Source organism: Zingiber officinale, chromosome 7B (genome assembly GCF_018446385.1).
Source record: "Zingiber officinale cultivar Zhangliang chromosome 7B, Zo_v1.1, whole genome shotgun sequence".
NCBI classification, from domain to species: domain Eukaryota; kingdom Viridiplantae; phylum Streptophyta; class Magnoliopsida; order Zingiberales; family Zingiberaceae; genus Zingiber; species Zingiber officinale.
In genome coordinates, this window is record NC_055999.1 from 104,028,883 (window position 1) to 104,052,577 (window position 23,695).

The 23,695-nt window shown below is 39.8% G+C and overlaps 1 protein-coding gene across 2 annotated transcripts; it reads right to left on the minus strand.

Moving 5' to 3' along the window:
* Positions 1-2,176: 2,176 nt before the first annotated feature.
* On the minus strand, positions 2,177-3,755 carry LOC122006655 (crocetin glucosyltransferase, chloroplastic-like). Of its 2 annotated transcripts, XM_042562229.1 has the most exons (2): positions 2,675-3,753; positions 2,365-2,630 (listed from the first exon to the last, which is right to left on the minus strand). In XM_042562229.1, the coding sequence occupies exons 1-2, from the start codon at positions 3,680-3,682 to the stop codon at positions 2,511-2,513; spliced, it is 1,128 nt and encodes a 375-aa protein (XP_042418163.1). In that variant the 5' UTR covers positions 3,683-3,753; the 3' UTR covers positions 2,365-2,510. The 2 variants fall into 2 exon arrangements, with proteins under 2 accessions (XP_042418162.1, XP_042418163.1); XM_042562228.1 differs by having other exon boundaries at positions 2,177-3,755.
* Between the last annotated feature and the right edge of the window lie 19,940 nt (positions 3,756-23,695).

The window sequence follows — 23,695 nt, forward strand, 5'->3', positions numbered from 1 at the left end:
CTCGGCTCCTCCCTGACAACTATGACATTCCCTTTCATTAAATCTCTGGGCGGGGAACTCTCGGCCGTGGATGCCTAGTACTGCTCTTTCTTGTTATAATACTCTGGGCAGGGGTTGCGATAGAAAGCTCGGAGGAAATCCTTGAGTTGTTTTCTCTTAGACCCCTTGTCTGAAGCATGAGTCTGGTCTTTTGAAACTGCAGGCATCTTGCGTGGTTGTGAAGCAGTGGTGTGCCTTTCGAAAGCCGCTCGCCTCTTGGCTTCCTTGAACAGTTCATACTCTCTGGCTGTCATGGTGATGTTGATCTTGACAGTGCCCTCCATCGTCATGTTTCAGAACAGGCGAAGGAGATTCCCACAGACAGCACCAAATTGATTGTATCCGGAATCTGAGTCAGACGGAGGTCAGCGGAGATGGCGCTGATGTTGACGGAGAGGCGACTTTGATGCACCCGATGTATATACGCCCGAAAGGCCAACCCCCACGTGGAAGTCCCTGATCTATAGTACGAGAACTGGTGGTAAGCGAACTTTGCACACACTCAGACAAGCACCCGGAACGTTAGAGACCAGAAACCAGGGAAACAGTCCCCAGCGCAGGTCCTCCGACGCTCAAGTCATGTCCTCTTTCCCCAGAAAAATAGTGTACGATGAAAAAAGAACTGTTGAAGACGAGTGCGTATGCGCGCGTACCTAGCTAAGGAAGAGGACCTCCCTTTTTATATGACGTTGCATACCTTCAGATCCTACATGTTGTCAGAAAATGTCGGGTGTCAGGGCCTGCCGAGTGAGAGAGGATGTATGGTTGCCTCTTATTGGTGGAAGGAAGGTTCCATTCGTAGGTGATAGCAGACCACTGGAATATTTCCTGATGTATGACAGTTATTCCCTGACAGGAGGTTACGATTCCTTGACATTGTTGTCGTTTAGCGCTTTCCGTCTCTCTCGGGCTTAACTACAGACAGCTCGGGATGACCGTTCAAATGTACCACTGGGCTTGAGTCTTGATGAGGAGGACGAGCTGTGGCGAGGAATCCATCTTTCATGCCTTAATTGCTAAAGGACCGGGCGGGAGTTATCTTAGTGAAAGTACCAAGCCTGGTTATCGACTTGAGCTGGGGAAGTCTCATTAGTCAGGGGCAAGTTAAGAACTAATACAAGCAACATCTTATGTCTCAGATCTGGGGGACCTGTCCTGCCTGTACCCGCCAGGAATTATGTGATTGATGATGTGAGCCGGTTTAACTCCCTCTTTCTCCTGACTGTTGACTGCCACATCTAGGGATGACAATGAGGTGGGGCGGGGGCGGATTTGTCATTCTCATCCCCGCCCCGTTCTCATTTTTTCGGGTTCGGGGATTCCCAGAACCCGAACCCACGGGGATCAAGTCCCCATCCCCGTCCTCATCCCCGCCTCATTCCCAAATTTAATTTATATTATTATTATTATTTAATAATTATTATTAATGATAATATTAATATTAATATCAATATTAATAATATTATTATTAATAATATTTTCAAAGATTTTAATATTAATATTAACACTATTATTAATATTTTTAAAAAAAATCATATTATTATTTATTAATATTAATAATAATAATATTCGAAGCGGGTTCGGAGATAGGGATAGTATTTCCATACCTGTCCCGAACTCGTCCCATCCCCGAAAAATCGGGGATCCACATTCCCATTTCAGGTTTTCCCCGTGGGGCCCTAAACCCATGGGGAAAATTGTCATCCCTAACCATATCCCCTTTATTTTTAACTATTATATCCCCTTGACTTTTGACTGTCACATCCCCTTGATTATTGACTACCCTTGACTATCACGTCCCTTTAACTTTTGACTATCTAATCTTATCGAGCCCCATCTTTATGCACCGTATCAATTATCATTATTAAACTAAGAATAATACGATAAAATAACACACTAAGTTATATGATAAAATCTTTAAATAAATAAAATTTTATTATATTATCTAAATTCAATAAAACATCCTCTGATTATATTTTATTTTTTATAATTTTAATTATATAATTATTAAATAATTATATAATTAAAATTATGCAGGATAATTTTAATAAAATATATCATAAATTTTATAGGTAGGTAAATGATATAAGAAATGGTAGAGGAAATTAAAGTCAGTAACGGTGTCTTTTGAGAATAATGAAACTTGATTGGCTTCTTGTACAAAATCAAATTTAGAGTTCGCTCTTTAAAAATTTACCAATTTTATTAAGTAGAAAGAGATTTATTTAGAGCGCCCTTCCAATTTTTTGCCATTCTAATAAGAAATGATGGGACTCAAACTTGCCGCCATGTCCTCCACGAACGCCCTCAGATTGCGATCCGACGACCCACCTTCCGCCACAGCCTTCCTCGCCCGATCCTGCCACATCTCCGCCCTCCGCCTAATCTCCGCCGCTTTCTCCCCTTCCCCCATCACACTCTCCACGCACCTCGCTAACTCCGCCGCCTCCACCACGCCCTCCGCGTCCGTTTCAGCCCTCACGCCCGTTCCCCACACCTCCAGCAGCTTCGCGTTCGTCGGTTGCTTCGCAAACTGCGGCACGCCCACCACGGGCACGCCGCACGCCAGGCTCTCCGACGTAGAGTTCCACCCGCAGTGCGTCACGAAACACCCCACCGCCGCGTGCGACAGCACCCGCACCTGCGCGCACCACTCCACCACCATCCCCTTCTCCTCTGCCGCCGTTTGCTCCCTCACCAGGCCTTTCACCTCCTCTCCGTTGTCCTTCCGCACCACCCACAGATACGATCGCCCGGTCGCCCGCAGCCCCCGGGCGATCTCCTCCGCCTGCCGCTTCTTGAACGTAGTGAAGCTCCCGAACGACACGTACACCACCGACCCCTCGGCCTTCGAATCCAGCCACTCCATGTACCTCTGTTCGTCCAGCTCGAACAGATTGGGTCCGTTAACGCTCATAACCGGCCCGATCGCCATCACCTTCAGATCCCGACCTCCGACTGTGAGCGCCTCGGCTTCCAGTTCCTCGAACGTGTTCGCCAGCACTCTCGCCGTGGACGCCTCTCGATCCAGAACGTCGAGGTCCTCCTTCAACAATGCCAGGATCAAGGCCATCGGGTGTTCCATATCGGTGATGGTGAGGAAGGTGGGGAGGTCGCGGATCCTGAGCGGCGGCAACCCGGGAAAGGTCACCGGAAGCTGTGGATCGTCATGGGAGCTTATGAATCGGTCATAGCCGTGGAAGTAGTGATAGTAGAGGGCGAAGACGGTGGCGGGTTGAGTCCAATAGTAGACGGATGGGATGCCGTGATTGCGCGCGACGTCGGAAGCCCAGGAGAAGAGGAGCCCGTATATGACGCAAGTGACGGGCTGGCCGCGGGCGTCCAGGGAGCGGAGGATGGCGGAGAGGGAGCCGGAGCCAACGGATTTGGTCCGGGCGAAGAAGTCCTTCATATCCAGGTTTCTCTTGCCGTCTTCCTGGCCGTCAGAGAAGGGGATGAAGGAGATGAGGCCCTCATGGACTTCTTGGTCGGCGGAAGCTGGAAACATGCGTTGATGGCCGGCGACGGTGGTGGAAAAGGTGATCCTGGCGCCGGTGACGTGTGCGAGGCGGCGGGATAAGTTCAGGGCGGGGCTGACGTGGCTCTGGTAACCGTAGGTGACGACAAGGAAGTGGTGCTCCATTTTAGGAACGAGTGAGCTGATCGAGAATGATCAGTAGCAATTATTTATCGAGGACAGCTCGCCTGCTCGCCATTTCGTTCGCAGATGGTGGATTTTTTTTATTTTTTTGACGGATGTGATGATACGGCGTATTGTCACTGGTCCGGATGACGTCGTAGTCAAAAAGATAAGATTGTGAAGTGATGGTCAGAATCAGGTCTACGTATTCGGATCAAAATCGCCTTTCAAGAGTAAAGATCCCAATATAAATCTGGATGGACTTAGATCTGACTTGGACCATGAAGCACAACTCCTCATAGCATATGGGCTGTCGAATAGCATATGAGCTATTTTACGAGCATATCTCTTAGTATAATTTTGCCGGTTGGATTTTCGGAATATAATTCTTCACTTCAATATAAATTCGAGCAAGTACAGATTCGATCGGACATACGTGATTCAGTTTACCGGATTGGATATACGAGATTCAGCTCCTCACTTCCTAAAGAACAATGTTCCTAGCTTGGAGTCGGTCAGTCTTGCAGCCGGTCAAAATTATATGACTTAGTTATCTACCTCTCAGTACTTCTCAGAAACAAAACTCTCAATATAATCCCGAGCGAACACAGGGCTAATCGGATTTATTACTTCACACTCCATATTTTATGGGCATAGCTCCCAATATATATCGCTGCTCAGCTCAGAGCTAGTCGAACCTCCAGAGTTTAGTACCTCACTTCTCCCAACATATTTTATGGGTTTGACTCTCAACGTATTGTAGGATCAGGTGAGGTCGACTAAAAGAGAATGAAATTCTCTTGCTATTTGAATTAAGTAAGGACATAATATTAATTAAACACAAATAATTAACATAAAATAAGTAAGAGTATAAGAAGGTTTACATAGTTATAACGTAAGTGGTTGATAATCTAAGATAATTGAAAGTTCATTAAGGATTTCTTTCGTTGAAGACGGAGAACCCTTTTACACACTTTAAGGATGCGTTTGATTCAAATTATCATATATAATTTTAGTTATATGATTACCAGATAATCACATAATCAAAGTTATAGAAAATAAAACATAATCAAATGTTGTTTGGTTCAACTTAGGTAATGCAATAATTTTTTTTTTGAAAGTTTTAATAAATAATCTAACTTAATATTTTACTATATTATCCTTCGTTATAAAACCAATTATACATACTAATAATAATAATAATATTATTATTATTATTATTATTATTTAACTCTACATTTTATTTTTTTACTTTCTCTCTTTCACATTTTTCTTTATTTTCTAATGTTTTTTTTCACTTTTTACTATTTTTTACATTTTTTATTATTATTTTTTAATTTTTTTATATATTTTTTAAATTTTTTTACATTTTTTCTATTTTTATTTTTTAAATATTTTTTCTATTTTTTATTTTTTACATATTTTTTATTTTTTATGTTTTTTAAATGTTTTCCATTTTATATTTTTTTACATTTTTTTATTTTTTATGTTTTTTATATTTTTTATATTTTTTTATATTTTTGTATTTTTATATTTTTGTCTATTTTTTTTTTGGTCTATTTTTTATTTTTAAGTTTTTTTACGTTTTTTTATTTGTTTACGTTATTTCTATTTTTTAAAAATATTTTTTTAATGTTTTTATTACTTTTTTTACATTTTTTTTTGTTTTTTATTTTTTTTTACTTTTTTCTCTTATCAGAAGGTATTCTTTGATAAAAAAAAATCGTTAATCCCGAAATCAAGAAAAATCTCAATTTTTCGAAATTTTCCGATTTCGGGTTGCATGCCCCTTTTGCTTATGTGTCGGGCATGGAACATTACTCGAGATCATCGATTACCTAAACCAAACAGAGTTTTTGTTGATAATCTTGGATGGATAACCAACGTTATCAAGGATAACCCATCAACCAAACGCACACTAAAAGCTTAGGAATTACTAGAAATGTAGATCCAATTGTTGTTATTAAATTACTAACTCCAGTGGGCTTTTTATAGCCTCCTGGGATGATGCTATAGTTGGATGATGTGTCTCGGAGGCACCTCTAAAGGAATCCAGAGTACCTCTAGTGTGGATAAAATTTTATCCTCAATGTAATGGTTGTCAACGTCTCTAACACGTTGGAAGGCGCCTTCATGCGGATTGAAGGCGCTTTCGAGCAGAGTGCTTAAGGCGCCTTCGAGCTTGCTCAAGGCACCTTTGCGCCTTTTCATCTGAGGCGCCTTGGGTCTCGAATGTGGCAACTTCTCTGCCAAAACTCAAGGCACTTCTAACATCATTGGAGGGCTTCGTGCACTGTTAACTCCAATAGTCTTTTTCGAGTGATCGATTGGGTGATAATATGGCTGTCCTGAATTGAGCTCACCTGAACCCTGTTGGAGCAATCTCGATGGTCCGCGGGACCATGTGTTTTGGTGTTTGGGCAAAGAGTTTAAGTTAGGTTCACCCTTGTATTTGATATGTGTATTTGAATTGTGCAGGTTTGCAGGATACACATGTGACTCAGGTTGATGGCTTCGGATCCGGTGAAGGATGGAGCATCCGAGGGACCGTGGACAAGGTAGCGAGGACAAGGGCCAGGGAAGCGACTTTGAGGCATACGCGAAGGATGACATTGGGAACGAGCCGCGGGCTTGAATGCATCCGAGGGACGAGAGCCAAAGGAAGTAGGCTTGAAGGCAAGAGGTCAAAGCTGCAAATGAAGCGTCAAATGAGTCATAAGGGTGAGGGTACAAGTGCATGAGAGATTGTACTCGGAGTAAAATCCTAGTTTTAGGGTTTTACTGTAGCAGCACTGTAGTGCTACTGTAGCAGTACTGTAGCAGCCGACTGCATGTTTTAGCAGTCGACTGGTGCAGTCGACTGGCAGCGAACAGAATGTCTCTGTTCGCTCGGTTAGTGAGGAATCGAGCCGTTGGGATGTAACGGTCGAATTTCCACAGAGGGCAGTCGACTGCATGTTTTAGCAGTCGACTGGTAGGCGGGGTTTTCCAACCCGTGACCTGTATAACCAAGCATTGGGAGCTTGGTTGCATTTGACGAAATAGAGGTGGTAAACCCCTATTAGTAGTCTACCAGTGCCTTAGCTTCTCAAGAGTCCTTGGTAAGAGTTGTGGTGAGGTTTCTCCACCCATAAGGAGCTAAGTGAGTTAGCCGGAGGTCTTCCGGGGAGTAATCCACCGACGGATAGGGATCGTCCACCTTACGGATACGCCGTGGTGTAGGAGCTTTATCTCTGAACCACGTAAATGATCGTGTAGCTTGGTTTGCATTCTTTCCTTTAGTATTTAGCTTTCTACTTGCTTTGTTTGCATTTCCGCTTGCGCACTAACGTTGTAGAAAGAAGCGAGTATTTGGGTGCACCGTCTATCCAACCCCCCTTCAAGCCGGCCGTCCAATCCCCAACAAGTGGTATCAGAGCGAGGACGCTCTCTTTTGGACTAACCGCCAAGGAGGCAAAAGATGACCGGCTTGATTGAACCTCCAAAGTTTGAAGGAGGAAGCCTTGGGGACATCACCTATTGGATGATGAAGATGGAGATCTTCTTCAACACGGATTGGGACACCATGATGATGGTAAAGGAGCCATTCAAAGTCCCAAAGAACAAGAAAGGAAAGAAGCTCCGAACACGACATTGGACGGAGGAGCAAACCTCACGATCGGAGGCAAACTCAAAGGTAATAGCAATTTTAATTGATTTATTGCCTCCTAATGTGATAAGTGGTGTAGGTAAATATGAGAACGCCCATGAATTGTGGAGCAAAGTGAAGAAATTACCATGGGAGGAATTTTTGCCTACACAAGAAGAAGAAGAAAAATTCGAAGAAAGTGATGAAGTGGTCCAAGAGGAGAAGAAGGACCAATCGGATGTGGAGACCAATTCAACATCAAAAGGATGAAGAAAGGTCATCCACAAGTGTGGATGAGGAAGATATAGCATCTACATCCTCAAAGGTTGAAGAAGAAGAAGAAATCTTGGAAGAAGTCAACCTAGTGAGCACCTCCACCGAAGCAAAGTCAAAAGATCACATCATTTGTTTCGGGTGCAATGAGAAGGGACACTACAAGAGTAGATGTCCTATGGGTAAGAAAGAGGTATCTCCTAAACTCAATTCAATCTCTTTAGAATCTAATTTGAGTTGTAGGAAGAAGAAGGAGAAAAAGCACATTAGATGCTTCACGTGTGGAGAACTTGGACACTACCACACAAGATGCTCAAGGAAGGGAGAGTTCAAGAAGTTGGAGCATCTAAAGAAGGAGGAGAAGAAGTGGAGGAAGAATGGAGGCTCATGTCAAGGGGGAGCTCCAAAGGTAAAGGGTAAGGTAAACCCAAATTTAAATTTGAAATCAAATTTAAATTCCTCCATGCATGCTAGGAATAATTGTTATTATTTACCCATGCAAAATTTTGGATTTAGATATCATGATAGGAATAGGGTTAATGTAGATCAAAACCCTAGGAAATCTATGCATGAAAAATCTAGAAACAATAGACCTAGGGAGACCCAAGACATTAATCCCGAGAAAGGGAGACACATTCCTAGGAAGGGTAGGTCTAGGAATGTCCAATTTGGACAAATTAACTCTAGGGTTAGAAACCTAGAGAAGAAAAATCAAGCTTTAAGGGGAAAGCTTGATAAGTTAGAACAATTCCTTAAGAGATTCAATGTTGGATCTAAGAAATTAAGGATGATGTTGGGTAGCCAAAGACCCAACAATGATAGATCGGGCTTGGGATACCGATCTAGTCCCTCCAAGGCCAATGAGAGTTCATATGCTAGGGTGACAAATGATCATGATAAGGGAGAGGTCTCCAAGGCTAAGGGAAAGTCTTATGCTAGGGTTGCATATGACTATAGTAAGGAAAAGTCAATAAATGACAAGGGAAAGTCATTTAATGGTAAGAAGAAATTAACCAAGGACAAGGTGTCCAAGGTTAAGAAAGTTACGTTTGTAGGCCAAGTGTCACCGGGGGTGGACCGATGTGGCCTAGCCATTGTGGATGAGTCACCTAGGGAGGTGGCTAAGGCTAAGAGCTCTAGGGGGAGCTCTAAGAGTCAATTTGGGACCCATGACCAATAGATCTCAGGTGGGTTTTACTTGGGAGTTTAGGTTGGGTCATGGACTGTGTCAAGTGGTTTGAAGACGGACTTGAGTCTCAAACTTAGGGATTTGACACAATTGGATTGTGTTTCATGCAAGAAATATGACATTGGGGGTCATATAGCATGATAATTGATTTTGGATGTATAGATGCCATTTAAATCAATGCTAGAGATGCATTGTGGGTTGACATGGGCAAATACATCAAGAGGAAGCCAAAACTAGGACTTTAGGTCAATGTTCTATTGAACCATTTAAGCTAGTTTTGGATTTTGTGTCAATATTGGGATTGGTGATAGATACATTTTTGAATGTATTTTTTCCAAGTAGACATGGGTAAAACAGACCTCTCCACAAAATTTGGGGATTTTTGGAGGTCTGTGGAATTATTGGTGCATTTCTGAAATTGGGTCAGAAATGTTGAAAAAGGCTGAAAAACTGTGCCAGTCGACTGCTAGTTTTAGCAGTCGACTGAACCAGTCGATTGCATGTTTTAACAGTCGAATGGCAGGAATGAAAATTGAGCACAGAATGTTTCTGTGTGTTGTTTCGATAAGGGCAGTCAACTGGTACTTCTTGCAGTCGACTGATACCAGTCTGAAATTATTTTCAGCATTGGATTTTGACCAAGTCAACTCATACAGGTGTATGAAATCCATGAGGGATTAATATATGAGTTTAGGGTAAATTTGGATGACAAGTTTTCAACAATTGGGATATTGTTGGAGAACTTTTTGGATGTTAGGCAAAGGGGGAGAAGGAAGGTTAAGTTGGGAAAACATTAATGCCTTTGCGTAGGGGGAGCCTTGTAGGTTCTTAAAAATACCTGTGGTAAAATCCTAACTCAATTGGGAGTTTAGGTAAAGGGGGAGCTTTGGAATAGGTCCTTAAAAAGCCTGTGGTAAAATCCTAGCTCAATGGGGAGCATAGGTGTAGGGGGAGCCTTAGGATAGGTTCCAATGCATGATGCATTGTTATGGCTGTTGCCAAGTGTGTAACCTTGGCAACGTAAGTCCATTCGGCAGTGTAAGTCCAAGTGTGTAGCATTGGCAACGTAAGTCCATTCGGCGGTGTAAGTCCAAGTGTGTAGCCTTGGCAACGTAAGTCCATTCAGCGATGTAAGTCCAACTGTGTAGCCTTGGCAACGTAAGTCCATTTGTTTTAGCATGTTTATTTGCTATATGTTTTCCCTAACTTAAACGTATTGCCAAACACCAAAAAGGAGGAGATTGTTGGAGCAATCCCGATGGTCCGCGGACCATGTGTTTTGGTGTTTGGGCAAAGGGTTTAAGTTAGGTTCACCCTTGTATTTGATATGTGTATTTGAGTTGTGCAGGTTTGCAGGATACACATGTGACTCAGGTTGATGGCTTCGGGTCCGGTGAAGGATGGAGCATCCGAGGGACCGTGGACAAGGCAGCGAAGACAAGGGCCGAGGGAAGCGACTTCGAGGCATACGCGAAGGATGACATTGGGACGAGCCGCGGGCTTGAATGCATCCGAGGGACGAGAGCCAAAGGAAGTAGGCTTGAAGGCAAGAGGTCAAAGCTGCAAATGAAGCGTCAAATGAGTCATAAGGGTGAGGGTACGAGTGCATGAGAGATTGTACTCGGAGTAAAATCCTAGTTTTAGGGTTTTACTGTAGCAGCACTGTAGTGTCACTGTAGCAGTACTGTAGCAGTCGACTGCATGTTTTAGTAGTTGACTGGTGCAGTCGACTGGGGCAGTCGACTGACAGCGAAAAGAATGTCTCTGTTCGCTCGGTTAGTGTGGAATCGAGCCGTTGGGATGTAACGGTCGAATTTCCACAGAGGGCAGTCGACTGCATGTTTTAGCAGTCGACTTGTAGGCGGGGTTTTCCAACCCGTGGCCTATATAACCAAGTCTTGGGAGCTTGGTTGAGTTTGACGAAATAGAGGTGGTTAACCCCTATTAGTAGTCTACTAGTGCCCTAGCTTCTCAAGAGTCCTTGGTAAGAGTTGTGGTGAGGTTTCTCCACCCACAAGGATCTAAGTGAGTTAGCCGGAGGTCTTCCAGGGAGTAATCCACCGACGGATGGGGATCGTCCACCTTACGGATACGCCGTGGAGTTGGAGCTTTATCTCCGAACCACGTAAATGTTCGTGTAGCTTGGTTTGCATTCTTTCCTTTAGTATTTAGCTTTCTACTTGCTTTGTTTGCATTTCCACTTGCGCACTAACGTTGTAGAAAGAAGCGAGTATTTGGGGGCGCCGTCTATCCAACCCCCTTCAAGCCGGCCGTCCGATCCCCAACAAACCCAACTCCGGTCTTCTCCTCTAGCAGACTTCCTCTCTAGCTTCTTGTCCCTTAGACCGTCGCGTGTGTCCTTCTCGCTCCACCAGTATATTCTTCTGCAACTTCTAGTCCCTCAGATGCACCGAACTTATTGACTTGCTTCCTGTGTCATCTTTCTTGTTTGCTACGTCTTTCACTTAATTTCTTGTGTTCCTATGCTCCTGTATACTTTGACACAAGACATCAAAAATAAACAGGACCCAACTTAACTTAGTTGATCACATTAAAATCCATTTGAGATACTTATAATCTCTCCTTTTTGATGTGCATCAAGTTAAGGTTAAATATACAAAATAATTTTAAAGAAAAATTAGAAAAATAGTTATAACATGAATATTACATTTAAGTCCAAAAAATAATGCAAGTAATATTCCCTTTTAATTACTCCCCTAAATTGAATAACTACTACTTTCAATTACTCTCTGAAAATTAAATAACTACTACTTTCCTCCTTTGATCACATTGATCACATAAAAAATAAAGGTAATTAGTAAAAAAAATCTAAACAATCTTTCTAAGGGTGAGAAATAGAATATTAAGTAATCTACCTTTTTACTGAAATTAATTTTTAAAGAGATAATTTTTTAATGATTTGGGAAAATTATTTTAAGGTATCCAAAAATCTTAAAATTTTTTGTCAATAACAAACACAATTTATCAAAGTATAATAAAAATTTCTATGTACAGAATATTTTTATTTTAATCGTAATAAATATTTTGTTTAGATAAAAATAATTTTCAAGTCCTAAAAATTTGGCTAATTTTGCTACTCATTGAAAACACAACGGTGATTATAAAAAAATTTAACAAAAAATATGAACAGTAACTATACGAACTAATTAAATTTTAAGCAATGTTAAAAATAAAAGGAAATAAAATCTAAATCGTGCATAAAAATTAACTTTCATCATACTAAGCATGATTTAGGAACCCAATGTAAGTTTTTACCTATTGAATTAACAAGATAATTTTTTAGAATATCTTTTCGTGTCACTTTTCTAATTTGTCCATTGTGAAATCTAAAATACCAATTAAGTCTTTGAAAATTTCTAAAATTATAACTTTGTGGAAATTTTGAATTTAGGTATGCAGAATTCTTTTTCAATTTTTCTAGTTGATTTTTTAATTTTTCATTTTCATTGTTATGTTTGTTAAAATCTTCTCGCTCCACCAATGTACTCTTCTGCAGTTTCTCATCCCTCGAATGCACCGAGCTTGTTGACTCATTTCTCGTGTCATCCTTCTTGTCTGATGCGTCTTCCACTCGATTTCTTATGTTCCTAAGCTCTTGCACACTTAGACAGAAGACATCAAAAACAAATAGACCCAACTTAACTTAGTTAATCACATCAAAATCAACCCGGGGTACTTACACATATAGTTGTCCGACCCTAAAGCTGGTTGGATCTATGAGACTCAGCTCCCCACTTCTCAGTATTTCTCACAAACAAGGCTCCCAACATATAGTCATCGAGCCACAAAGCTGGTCGGATCTATGAGACTCAGCTCCGATCACTTCCCAAAGGACAGTGCTCCAAGCCTAGAGCCGATTAATCCTAGAGCCGATCAGATTTATGGAACCTAGTTATACACCTCTCAATACTTCCCAGAAACAAAACTCTTAGTATAATCCTGAGCTGACATAGGGCTAACCAGATCTATAGGGTTTAGCGCCCCATATTTTATGGGTACATCTCCCAATACATACCACCGTTCGACCCAGAGCCAGTTGGATCTGTTGGTGAAATCAACTTCCAAGGTTTTAATGTCCAACAAATATGTTTAAGTATGTTTAATTGAGCATGATCATGAGAAGTCCTAGTTATGGCTCGGCAAGGGCGAGAAGTCAATCGAGTGACTAGTCTTAACTGCAGTTAGGCAAGAGAAGTCCTAGTTGTTAGTCAGGCAAGGGAAATCTCGGTAGATCGTGGAAACCAGGTGGATTCGATAGGTCTGGAGGACCAGATCCCTGGGTAGCAAAATATTGAGTCTTGGTGAGTGAAGCCAAGTGGAGAAAACCCTAGGGGATGGTAACCTTAGGTTCTGGTGAGTGAAGCCAGATGGAGAAAATCCTAGGGGGAGATAACCTTAGATAACGAGAAATCTTGGAGGAGTGAACTCCAAGCAAGGATGATCGGATAGTTTTTGGTCGACCGCGCGCAGTCGACCGGACCAGCGAATCTCGGTATATCTAAGTTTAGGTTTACTATAGTATTCTGTATTACTATTATTGCTGTTAGCTAATGTAGTATTGCAGGAAAAGTCTTATTAGATCAGATGATCAGACACTGAGCAGGCAAAATCCAAACATGTCTAGAGGACTAATATTTGGCAGGTAGGTTCAGGTAAGCAACTGGAGGAGCGACATTGAGGTCATATTCCTGAAGGGAACAACCTAAGGTCGCTGATCCAACTGATGAAACCGGGAAGATTTCCAAGTTGAGATCAAGACAGTTCTATTGTCTAATACTACTTATGCATCATATATATTATTACTATACTAATCTTTGTTTTACAAGAGTATACTGTCTAACACTATTTTGCAGGTTTGGCCTGATCAGTTGATCGAATAGAAGGATCGGTCGACTGAACAAGACCAACTTAAAGCAAAAGTCAGTTTAGACCAAAACAGAGCAGGGTTCGATCAAAGCTTGATCAGTCGACTGAAACAAAGGATCGGTCGACCGAACCCTGATGACTCAGCACAGTTCAGATCGAGTAGAAGCGAAGAAGGAAGAGCGACTGATCGGTCGACCGAACCAGGGGATCGGTCAACTGAACAATCATCACTTAATGGCGCATTAATTCCAGATCTCGACGAATTAGGAAGGATCTCTGTTCGGTCGACCCAACAAGGGGATTGGTCGATCAAATACTTAATTGTCATTAAATGCCGAAGATCGAATCAACATCAGATCTCAGCGAAAATGGAAAGGAGCTGGTTCGGTCGACCGAACCCAAGGATCGGTCGACCGAATGTCGACGACTCTTATAAAAGTGAGCTCAAGGTCTGAGGCTGGGTAATGAAATCTGATTGGTTCAAAGTTCATCTCTGTGCAAGCTACTGTCCGTGCTACAGCTACTCTACACACGCAAGCTACTGCTCCAAGAAGTGCTGACAAGCTGCATACTCATTCTTAAGTCGGTATAATTTTACTAGCTTGTAATTATACTTATTTATTAGTAAGATAGTAGGTTGTTACTATCTTACTCATTTGTACGCACTACTTTTTTCCGAGGTTTTCGGAAAGAAGAGTTTTAGTGGATTGCCAATCGGTACGATCAAGGATCGCAGACCTTGGAGTTGGAGTCAACCTAGGCTTCGAACCAAGTAACCAAATTGTGTTTTCTATTTTCGGTTGCACGACTTTGATTTTAACAAGTAAAAGAATTATTTTTAAAAGTACGATATTCACCCCCCCTATCGCACTCTTTCGATCCTATAGGATCTCCATAGCTTAGTGTCTCACTTCTCCCAACATAGTTTATGGACCCAGCTCCCAGTATATAGCCACCCAGCCCAGAGTCGGTCAGATCTTCAGAGTTCAGTGCCTCACTTCACGTAACATATTTTATAAGTCTAGCTCCTAGCATATAGTCGCCCGACCCTAGAGCCGGTTGGATTTATATGACTCAACTCCCCACTTCTCAGTATTTCTCACAAACAAGGCTCCCAGCATATAACCACTCGACCCTAAAGACAGTCGGATCTATGTGACTTAGCTCTCCATTTCTTAGTATTTCTCACAAACAAAACTCCCAACATATAGCCACCCGACCCAAGAGCCGGTCGGATCTATGAGACTCATCTCCTCACTTCTCAATATTTTTTATAAACAAGATTCCCAGCATATATCCGCTCGGCCCTAGAGTTGGCCGGATCTCTAAGGAGATAACATTGTTAGAGAATCACAACAAACTTGTCAGAGAATAACAACTATTCACCAGAGAATATTCCGTTATTCTGACACATACGTGTAATGGAACCTTCCTCTGCATGCAATGCACCCTCTATTACCTGATATGTTCTTGCACCAAATATTCTCTATCATCTCATTATTACGGAGGTTATAAGAAACAGTATAAAAAGGGATTTTTTCTGTTGGCCAGGTACGCTGAATAAATGCTTTAGAGACACTTACTTACACATCTACGCTACTATTCATCTTCTTCTTTGCTTTTCTCTTGGCTACCATTCTGACTTGAGTGTCAGAGTGCCTGTGCTAGGGTGCCAAGGACCCTCTCTCTGGTTCCCGCTTTAACATATTGTTAGAGTGTATACTAAAATCCTAACTTTTGTAAACATTTATTTTGAAATAAAGAATCACTTTTGGTCAAAAATGTCTACATTTATTTGTTAAGTGTAATTGTTCAATTAATATATATCGTAGATGACATGGTGTGTGGTGTCACACACAGATGATTATGTTATCAGTTCTTTATAAATTATAAACAGTTGCTCACAACTAAGATAGAAAGGAACAAACCATTGGAATAGTCATAGTGTGATTAGGTATTAGTTTATCTTGACTAATAAATTGCACTAGTACACTCTAAGTGTATTGAGTAGGACCAATTAAGGCAAGTTCTTTTTATACTGACTTAATAAAAGAACAAGTCCTTAGTTATTATGGAAGTGTGTACTCTTAATCCTAATATAATAACAAGCAGATATATTTAATATTTATTTCTTTGACTTACCAAAGGGTGAGGTTTAGCTCGATAAATCAATAGGCCCGATAAGTTGGAAAATGATATTACTTATAGTGTGTGTTGTTGATTATAGAAGGAAACTGTGTCCTAGTTATCTAGGTTGAGAATGCCCCCAAGAGGAGCTCATAAGGATTGTCATGTTAAACCTTGCAGGTGGACTTAGTCCGATATGACGATGAAGTTGAGTGGTACTACTCTCGGAGATAGATGTTAATTAAATGAGTTGTTAGTAACTCATTAAATTAACGAACATTCGATATCTTAAGCACAGGGAGACTAACACACTCATGATAAGAAGGAGCCCATAATGTAATTTGGGATTGGTGCGGTAGTGCAATAATAACTCTCTAGTAGAATGAGTTATTATTGATGAACTTGAGTTGTGTGTTCGGGGCGAATACGGGATACTCAAGCTCATCGGAAGGTCAAAACCAATTTCTCCTCTAGGTCCCTGTCGTAGCCTCATTAAAGCCTCAAGTCCATCCAAATAAAAGCCCATCTTGGTGTCCAAGAGAGGGCCGGCCCAAGGCTTGGTGACCAAGCCAAGGGTCGGCCACCATCTCCTCTTAAGGGGCCGACCCCTTGCTTGGTGCCCAAGCAAGAGGGGGCCGACCACATTAATTCAAACAAGGAGGGGTGTTTTGAATTTTTAAAATCTTCTCTTTGTAGAAATCTATAAGTTGTAAAAGAGAGATTTTAAATTTATAAAACTTTCCTTATTTGAATTAGGCCACATGGTTTAAAAGTTTTAAAACTTTCCTTATTTAACCATTCTCATAGTTTTTTAAAAGAGAGTTTAAAATTTAAAACTTTCTTTTTTTTCGTAACCATGTTAAAAAAGAAAATTTTAGAAGAGATGTTTTAAATTTTAAACTTGGTTTTAATTTTTAAAACTTTCCTTTTTTAACATCCACTTTAGGAAATCAAAAGAGAGCTTGTAAAATTTTATAAGAGCATTCCTTCTTTGCTTTTAAAATTTTTACAAGAGATTTATTTCTTTCCTCATAGGGCCGGCCACCCTTGCTTGGTGCCCAAGCAAGGGGCCAACCAATCAAATTAAATCATTGATTGATGATTGTATCAATCAAGAGAAAGGAAAAGGAAAAATAAAAGGGGAAAAGGAAAAATAAGAGGAAGATTTTTATTTTTTGTAAAAAGTCTTTCCTTATTTGCCTTGGGCAAGTAATATAAAAGAAGGGGAGGAGAGACCTCATGATACAACAATTCTTATTCTCTTGGTGGAGTTCCTCATTGTGGCCGACCCTCTCTCCCTCTCTTTTCCCCTTGCTCTCTTTTGCTCCTTGGTGGTGGTGGTGGCCAAATTCTAGAGGAGGAGGAAGAAGCTCTTTGGGTGGTGTTCATCTTGGAGGATCGTCGGCCACACGATGTCCAAGAGGAGGCGAGGAATACGACAGAAGATCTCGAGGTTATTAGCTTACAAAGAAGAGGTATTACTAGTAATTTTCTTCCGCATTATGCTAGTTATTTTCTTTGTAAGAATTCCAAACATAAGAGGCAATAGATTCTAGTTTTTCGAATTTATTTTTCGAGTTTGTGTTTTTTGTTTTTCGAATTTGTGATTCGATTGTTCTTTTTGGTTAAACCTAGAGTTATATAAGGAAATTAAATATTAGCTTTCCTTAAAAGACTTTGTCTAGGCGGTGGTGGATGCTCCCATACCCAAGAAGGCCATGTGCCTCGCCATGCAGTCCTGGAAGCTAATTTTGGAAATTAATATTTAATTGAATTTATAACGTAGGTGGATTTGGATCAATAGTGTTAAGTTCCGCTTGCAATCCAAGTCTAAACCATTAAGAACAGATAAGTTTAATTTGGAATCAATAATGTTAAGTTCCGTTTGCGATTCCTAATTTAACTTCTAAAGAACACAATAGGTTGTTTAGGAAAGGTTCGACACTTGTACAAAATTTTTGTACAGTGGAACCGGTACGATCTTCCTAGGACCAACCAACACATATTGTTGTCTCTTTGTGTTGTGTGTAGGTTCTTTGTCTGCATCATCGAGGTCTTCCTCCTTTCACGGTCAATAGCAGAGTCATCTCACTAATGCACCCATCCTCTTTGCTTTCATATAGGATTAAATTTAACGCCATTTATAGGAACTTCGTCTGAATCTTAAACAAGGAGATGGAAGAGGCTGAACGACTCACAATAGTTACTTTATCACAGGAAGACTTGGAGTTGCTCATAGCAGCACGAGAACATAAATTGGTGCAACAATAACAAGCGACAACAGAGTGTCCCTTGCCTGACGACCCGACCTTATTGATGACAGGCCCACATGCCGAGCAAAGAACACATGTGGAAATCATTTGCAGCCCTACAAAGCTTAAGAGTATGTATGTAATGAATTAAGAGGGATTCAAACCCTCAGTATGAATAATTCTTATGCTTTCCTTTACTTTGGCGTACAATGACCTTCCATGCAAAGCATTGTTAGCGACCGAGACTCACATACATGAATGCTGCTTCCAACCAAGATGCTGTTCTCCTCGAGGCGGTGCGTCCTAGAACCTTATTTAGAGATGTTTTTGCTGGTATTGATCCAGATTTGGATGCTCAAGTGGAATTTGGAGCATTCCAAAAAATAGGAGATCCAACTACGAGGAGACAAGTAGTCTGATACAAGATTGCTCTGGTATCTTTTAGAACAGGTCTAAGTCAAATAGCAATGATTTGAAGTACTTTTTTTTACATTACACTATTTCGGAAACCTAAGGACTCGACCATATGGATATGTAAAATACAGGATTTCCAATCCTAGCAGGAAAAGGAGGGAAAGTGTCTGAAACTAATTATTTAATTAAGAGAATTTATTTAATTATTTTAGATTTAATTAAGAATTTATTAATTTAAATAGATAGATTTAGTTAGATTTAATTAATTAAGTTAGCTTACATTTATGAAATTTGAATTGATCAATTATATTAAGAAAACGGTTAGATATAAATATGTATAAAATATATTTGAAAACCAAATGTGTATATAAAAATTTATATAACCTATGTGTATAAATTGTTATATAAATGACTTAGAAAATTTATATGAAGTAGTAAGTATATAAAAATTTATAACCCATTTGTATACATTTTTATATAAAAATTTATATGACTTAGTAAGTAAATAAAAATTTATATAACTCATGGATATAAATTTTTATTATGTGTATAAATTTATAAAACTTAGTATGTATATAAAAATTTATATAACGTATGAATATAAATTTTTATATAAAAATTTATATAACTTAGTATAATAAAAATTTATATGACTTAGTATAAAAATTTATATGACTTAGTAATTATGGTGGAAATGTTCAAAGTTTGATGAGTCATGGCAAAACCTATATAATGCATTCCTCATCTTGGATTTTGGCTACATCTTAAAAAACCTAAAACCCTCCTAATAACCATCGGCCCTAAAGCTCTCCCTCACCTTGGATTTGTTTGCCAGTCATCAAGCTCCAAACAAAGGAGAGGAGGAGGGGGTTTGGTAGCAAAGATTTAAGGCATGTTCTATACTTTGTTATGCTTTAATTAGTTCCCTTAAATTCATGTATGTTTATATACCATGGTAGGTTAGGTGATACTCTCAGAATTTAGTTAGTTGGGTTTGTGTTTATGATTCTACTTGCTTCTTATCAAGATAACCTTATATGCTCTATGTAGATTTCAGATTCTAGATTGGATGAGTTTTTGGATTTGGGTTAAGTTGTCCTCATGTTCCTTTTATTTCCTAGCATGAAAATCTTATAGGTTAAATGTGAGATTTCGGAATTCGCTTAGTGTACTTGTGTTTATTCTCACTCCTTACCATGTTCACCTAAACTTTTAGTTTCAGTTCCTACCTTAAAAAGGTTTCAGTTCCCTTTAGTTATAACCTCTAACATGTATGTATTTTTATCCATGTCATACTTTAATGTATTAGAAGTATGGTTACTATGTTCACTTAAATTCTTAGGTTTTGGTTTCTTTACATTAGAAAGGGTTTTAGTTTCCTTTTGGTTGTAACCTAGGACATGTGTATTTTTACCCATGTCATACTTAAAGATATTAAGAGAATAACAACCATGTTTTCCTAAAGTCTTAGGTTTCAATTTTAACAATACATGGGGATTTTAGTTTCTTTAGTTATAACTTATAACATGTGTGTTTCATCCATGTTGCACCTGTTGGGTGCTACTTGGAATTTCGTTCTGTTTTCCTTGTTAAAAAACTTGTACAAGAACAGAACTTTTCCTAGCAGTCCATGTTCTCTACAGAAGTTAAACTTAGATTGCAAACGAATTTTAATTCAAGTTGTTCTTCAGAAGTTAAACTTGAATTGGAAATGGAACTTAACATTTTTACTCCAAGTTCAACCCATGTGTTCTTCAGAAGTTAAACCATATTACAGAAGTTGATTAAATATCTATTTCAAAGATTGGCTTCCAGGCTAAACATGGCAAGGCACTTAGCCTTCTTGGGTATGAGATCATCCACGACTTCCTAGACAAAGCCTTCCAAAGAAATTGAATATTTGAACTTCTTACAGTAACCTTAGGTTTAACTATAGAGACTACAATAGAAACACAAAATCGAAACACAAAATCGATAGCCTCTTGTGTTGGTATTTCAGGATCCATACAAAGAACACAAATTAATTATACAGCGGAAACAAATAATTAGTTATACCTTTCTTTGCAGCTAAAGACCTCTTGATCTTCTGTTGTATTCCTTTCCTCCTCTTGGACGTCGTGTGGGCGATGATCTACCAAGATGAAATCCACCTGAACCTTCTTCTTTGCCTACAAGTTTCGGCCACCCAAGGAATGTCAAAATAGGAAACTTCCTTCTCTTCTTCTTTCCCTCCAAGCAAACTGGCCATAAGAAGATGGAGCTTGATGTGCCGCCGGCCTTAAGAGAAGAGGTTCTGTTCTTTATGTAGTCAATATAAAAAGAAACAACCTCAATTGGTCCTGCTCAATACACACATAGTGTACTAGTGTAATTTTATAGTCAAGACAAACTAATACCAAATTACACTACAACCATTTCAATGGTTTGTCCCAATCCATCTTGGTTGTGAGCTACTATTTATAATTTATAAGGAACTGATAACATGATTTTCTGTGTGACACCACACACCATGTTATCTACAATATAAATCAAATGGACAACTGCATTTAACTAAATGCAGACATTTGACCAATGTGATTCTCATTTCAAAATAAATGTTTATACAAAAGGCTAGGCTTTTAGTATACATTCTAACAACACCTTGATGATATAGTCACCATGCACTTAATAGAGGTTTCAATTTGGACTCATAAGGGACTTTTGGATTTTTATTGTAACCTAAGTGGTCAAGTTTATGTTAGGTGCACATTTATGGTTATGTTCATGCTCATAAAATGATCCTGCTCATGTATATGCACATATTTATACCTAAGTGGTCAAGTTTATGTTAGGCGCACATTTATGGTTATGTTCATGCTCATAAAATGATCCTGCTCACGTATATGCACATATTTATATTTATGCTTCATACTTATGTAATGACCATGTTTATGTTTATATACATGTTTATGTTCATGCTTATGTACGGATCGTGTTTATGTTAATGTGCATGTTTGTGTTTATGTCCATACTTACGATGTGGTCAAGTTTATATTAGGTGCATGTTTTGGTTATGTCCATGCTCATGTAATGATCTTGTTCATGTTTATGCACGAGTTTATGCTTAAGCTTATGTTATAAATTTATATGCTTATGTTTAGGTTTATGGTTATACACATGCTCAAGTAGTGATCAAGCGATAATCCGGGCAAGCTTGGCAAGCTACTGAGTGTGATCGGTGATCCTAGTCTGGGAGCTCACCAAATCCTACGTGGTGGAATGTAACCGGTAACCCTAACCTAGGAGCTCACCAAACCCTATGTGGTTGAGTGTGACCGGTGACCCTAGCCCGGGAGCTCACCAAATCTAACGAGGCAAAGTATGATCGGTGACTTTAGCCCGGGAGCTCACCAAACCCTATGTGGTTGAGTGTGACTGATGACCCTAGCCTAAGAGCTCACCAAATCTAACGAAGTAAGTGTGACCGGTGACCCTAGCCCGGGAGTTCACCAATCCTACGTGGTTTATGATATCTTAGTCTGCTTATGTGGCACTATGTTGCCGGTGCAAGGAGCACTAGACGATCGAACCTGTGTTTTGATAATGACAAAGGGATTCAAAGTTAAGTTGTCTTATTGTCTAACAAGTTGAACTGAGTGTGCAAGAAAATCCTAAGTGATCTTAGATAAAGGAAAGTCCTAGTTAAGACTAGGTAAGTGAAAAGTCTTAGCTGCGGTTAGGCAAGTAGAAAGTCCTAACTGTGGTTAGGAAATGAAGTCCTAGTCTGGGGAACTGGTTGAAGTCTTAGCAGGTCGAGGAATTTGGGCGAAATCCTAGAGTTGAAGACTCTAAGTGAAAATCATGGGGGTCGCGGACATCAGGTAGAAGTCTGGACTGGTCATGGATCGGATGTTCAGCATGAAGTCCTGAAGTCTTGGGCGTTGACCAAAAGTCCAGATGGTTTGGAGGATTGGTCTAGTAAAAGGTAATTTCTCCTAAAAGGAGTAGGTGAGGATCCATTCCCTGAAAAGGGAATAGTAAGAGTCGGTCTGGCCTAGAGTTTCGATGAAACCTAAAGTCAGGACCGGACAGTCCGAAAGCTGTCAAAGTGGTCAAAGAGTTGGCCATTTTGGCTAATTCATCTTCTTTCTGATTGTCTGCAATGGGAATCTTGGTCACTGTTGTTGGTTGCTACTCGAAAAATCTAGAGGTTCCACTGTACAAAAATTTTGTACAAAGGTCTGAACCTTTTCCTATCTACCATGTGTTCTTTTAAATTAAATTTTGGATCGCCTGCGGAACTTAACACGTTTGATTCAAAACTTAATCTATTTGTTCTTTTAGGTTTAGAATTGGATCTCCTGCGGAACTTAACACGTTCGACCCAAATCACCTAAGTTATTAATTCCATTAAATATTAATTTTCATAATTGGTTCTCAGTATTGACGTGGCGAGGCACATGACGTTCTTGGATATGAGAACAACCACCACCGACTAGACAAAACCTTTTAAGGAAAGCTAATATTTAATTTCCTAAAATAACTTTAGGTTAACCGAAAGGAACAATCAAATCACAAGGAAAAGAAGAAAACATAAGAACACTACATCGAAAATAAATTCGAAATACTAGAATCGTAAGCCTCTTGTATTTGATATTATTTTCAAAAATAACTAGTATGATGCGGAAAGGAAAAATTACTAGTTATACCTTTTAGAAAGACCTCTTGATCTTCTACCGTATTCCTCTTCTAACCTCGGACGTTGTGTGGGCAACGATCTTCCGAGATGAGAAACCACCAAAGCACCTTCTTCTCCTCCTTGCTAGGTTCGGTCAAAACAAAAGCTTCACCAAGGATGAAGAAAAAACACCAACCAAACTCCAAGGGATGCAAGCTTTCTCTCCTCCTTCTTCTTCTTCTCCAAGTAGTATCCGGCCACCACAAGAGCTCCAAGCAAGAGAAAGGTTTCGGCCACCACAAAGAGGAAGAGAGGGAGGAAAGATGGCCGACCACAATACCAAGGAAAAGAGGGAGAAAATAATAGAGGTTGTGTCTTGTGAAGGCACCCCAACCCCCTCTTTTATATTCCTTAGCTTTGGTAAATAAGGAAATTTAATTACAATAAAATTTCTTTAACTTTCCTTGACAACAATTAATTAAGAAAAATTAAATAAAATTTCCTAATTAATTGTATGTGGCCGGCCACCTCATGGAGAGCAAATAAGGTAATTTTTAATCAACAATTAAAACTTCCTTATTTGTCTTTG

Coding starts and splice junctions, on each gene's coding strand:
- LOC122006655 (XM_042562228.1), bottom strand. CDS start 3,682: ATGGAGCACCACTTCCTTGTCGTCACCTACGGTTACCAGAGCCACGTC.